This window comes from Silene latifolia, chromosome 9, assembly GCF_048544455.1.
Source record: "Silene latifolia isolate original U9 population chromosome 9, ASM4854445v1, whole genome shotgun sequence".
Taxonomy (NCBI): domain Eukaryota; kingdom Viridiplantae; phylum Streptophyta; class Magnoliopsida; order Caryophyllales; family Caryophyllaceae; genus Silene; species Silene latifolia.
This window is the reverse complement of record NC_133534.1, coordinates 223,295,394-223,298,877: the sequence shown is the minus strand read 5'-3', so window position 1 is coordinate 223,298,877 and position 3,484 is coordinate 223,295,394. Positions and strand designations below refer to the sequence as shown.

Here is a 3,484-nt window from a genome sequence, read left to right as displayed (position 1 = left end):
AATAGCCTCAACCTCCTAAATGCTCGTTTATTATGTGGGAGTACCTGAAGCAGAGGTTACCTACTAAGGATAGGCTACTAAAAATGGGACTCATGATTGATCAAAATTGTCCTATTTGTTCAAGCTCACCTGAGAGTAATGCTCACATAGTTAATGATTGTGTGTATGCTAAGGTTTGTATCAGACTGCTGCAGCAATACTTGCATATCAATTTCAGAATTCATGATCTGGTTCACTGGTATACTGCAGGCAGGAGAATTACTAAACTACAAAGGAGATTTGCTGGTGCCTGCCATGTTGCGTTAATTTACTGGATTTGGAGGATCCGCAATGAGGCAAGACTGGATATGGTGGTAAGGAGTCCTGATGCAATAGTCAAGCTGAGTATGGATGAAGTTAAGACCCGTTTTTTGAAGCAGAATACTAGGCCTCTGAAGATAAAGGATCAGACATGGTTTCAAGATCTTGGGACTTAGTTTTATTCTTTCATTCTTTATTGATCTATGTATTCTTTTTTGTAGCTGGTTACGAATGATGTACATGAACTTTTATTTTTGCCTGATGGTATATACTTAACTTTCCCCAAAAAAATCAGGGCCAAGTCTGGGCAAGTGTAAGCCAGAAAGTAAAGGATGGATAAAACCAAGAGGAGCTGCAGCATCCGAAGCACAGTGACGGCATAACAAATTCTTAAATTAAGTGAGGATTTCAGCTGAAATAGAGTCAGAGGAGTGCAACCAGTCCCCATTAGCAGAGCGAAGAGCTAGGATATGGTGTTTTGCCGCACGTTGTTTAACCCTTCTGTAAAGAAAACGGATAGGAAAGCCATCCAAAATCTCAAAGTTGAGCTTGGAACGTTGTACCTAGTACTGTCTTTGGGTGCGTAAAAGATGCAAGCGAGAGGAGCGAAATTCTAAGAATCCTGCAGCTGAACGATCATCAACAATTTGCGTGGCAGCCAAATCTAAATCAGCCTCTATATCAGACCAGTTGATGCCATAAGAAATACGATGATGTCGTACCCATTGAAGAATAGAGTGGCGAACAGAGGCAAGCTTACGCGACAGAACAAACATGGGGGAACCATAGAACGGGGTATGCCAAGCTTCGTTAACAAGTTGCTGAACTTCAGGAAAAGTTAAACACCAGTTGTCAATACGGTATGGTCGTCTTCTCGGTGTTGAGACAGGAAACAGATTTAAAATGACGGGTGCATGATCCGAAACAAGAATAGGAAGGTGAGTAACAGAAGCATTAGGAAAAAGATTAAACCAGTCCTGAGTGGCATAGGCACGATCGAGCCGTTCCATAATAATGTTAGAATTGAGCTGACTGTTCATCCAAGTAAATCGGGGACCAAAGAAGGGAAGATCCGCAAGGCCATTTGAAATTTTCCATGTGGTAAAATCACATTGTCCACGAATGAAACTGGTACCACCAAGCTTATCAGAAAACAATTCGACTTGGTAGAAGTCCCCAATCAACAACAAAGGAGTTATGCCGGAGATCAGAGACGAAATTTGATTCCACAAAGACTGACGATACTCAAACCTTGCTTCTTCATATATAAATAAGACAAACATTACATAATTTTTACAAGGTGGCTTAGTGAAAGCTATTTTACATAATATGTAGTGAGGATCTAAAGAAAGGGTTGCTAATACAACTGAGTCATCCCAACGCAAAAGGAGGCCACCACTACGTCCTATTGATTCTGTTGGAGTTAGTGTCCTCCACAATAGTGCGTTAACATAATAAATCTCATTAATAGAATATCATCAGATATTTAATTATTTGATCCTCGTCAGTTGATTAACGTAAATCGATAACGGTTGGCTGACTAGAGTTTGACGTTATTGTCGTGAGACGGCGGTGATCAACTGACCCCTTTCGGTCACACCTAAAGGAACGAACCCAAATTGATAACTAATTAATTGTATGAGATACAATTCCTTTAGTCCCTTGATTTATAGACTAAGAGGTTAGTCGATTATTGTTAGAGAGATTTCGAGTTGCGAACTCGAGGAGCGGCAGTTATTATTTAATTATGCGATAATTAAATAATAAGTTTTGGGAAACGGGTTTTAGTTAATTAACTGTTAATTTACTAAAATTGTACTAATTGATTAATGTGATTAATATTAGTACGTAAATAATATGTGTAGTGGTACACGTATATTTACAGAGTGAATTGGACGAATTTATTATGGAAGCATTTAAACATGATACGATGTTTAATATGATAATTACACGGATTTGTGCGACAAATATAAAAACCAACATGGACCCGTATATGGTCATGTGGACCGTGTAAAATAAGTGTAATGGATGATTACTCACATAATCATTTTACCTTATTTTGTATACTACCATAATTTATCTTATATAAGATTTTGCATGTGATGTAAGATGAAAAATATAAGACAAAGTTTATACACTCCATCACTCCATCATATTCCACCCGCCACTTCCCTTCCTTCACTCCATCTATTTATTCACTTCTTCACACTACCTTACTTACACATAAATCATTATGTTTTGCATGTGAAAAAAGCTCTTCCTTCTCTCTACAATAATTCCTCTCTAGTATACTATTATTACTAAGAATAGTTAGTAATATTACTAGTATTATTATCAAGGGCACATATTAATAAGTTACTAGTTCTTACTTATTAATATTATTTGGGTTGTTCTTGGGTGCTACTTGGAGGAGACTTTCTAGTTGAAGGTTATACAAGGAGGATCATCCACATATATTTAGCTCAAGAACAAATTAGTAAGGAGAACTAATTTGTGCCCATTTTACCTTATATTCAATGTAAGGAAATTGTTTTTCCTTATACTTTGTTTTTATGCTTTCATATTAGCATGCATGTTACATAGATCACATAAACATCAATTTATGAGATAAATTAATTTTATTAGAGAGTCTAATATGGATCTATGATCTTTCAAGTGGTATCAGAGCATAGGCTTGTAATTTGCATGTTGATTTTAAGCATTTTTATGAATTATGAGATAATTAGTAAAAACTCAAAAATTGTGTTAGAAGAGGTTTTGGCACGAAATTTTTGGGACATGCATACCTACTGATCTCAAAAGGTTTGTGGAATTTTTGGTGATTTGTCAAGTAATTTTGCTAATTTTAATGATTTTTGGTAGAAAACCGAGTCAAAATGTCGCATTTTAGTGAAAAATTGACTAAAATTAGTTAAATGTTGATTCGGTGCATGGCCTTTTTATGGTATTTCATGCATGTTTTCTACTGATTGTATGCAAAAGGTTGAAGGTTGGTTCGAATTTTTTGCATGTTTATTGATTTTTGAGTAAAAAGTCGATAAAAGTCCAATTAATTAATCATTATTTCGAAATTTTTGATTCTGTCCATGATAAATTTATGTACATTTAAGAATATTATTTAAATGTCAAAAGTGATTTTGCATGTGTGTTTTCACTTTGTTTTGATGATTTATTGGTTTTAGTG

At 35.6% G+C, this 3,484-nt stretch overlaps 1 protein-coding gene across 1 annotated transcript; it reads right to left on the bottom strand.

Annotated features, from left to right (window-relative positions):
* Nucleotides 1-863: 863 nt before the first annotated feature.
* On the bottom strand, nt 864-1,583 carry LOC141602281 (uncharacterized). The gene has a single exon (XM_074422585.1). The coding sequence runs from the start codon at nt 1,581-1,583 to the stop codon at nt 864-866; it is 720 nt and encodes a 239-aa protein (XP_074278686.1).
* Between the last annotated feature and the right edge of the window lie 1,901 nt (nt 1,584-3,484).

Excerpts from the sequence above, each read along its gene's own strand:
- LOC141602281 (XM_074422585.1), bottom strand. The coding sequence starts at position 1,583 with ATGTTTGTCTTATTTATATATGAAGAAGCAAGGTTTGAGTATCGTCAG.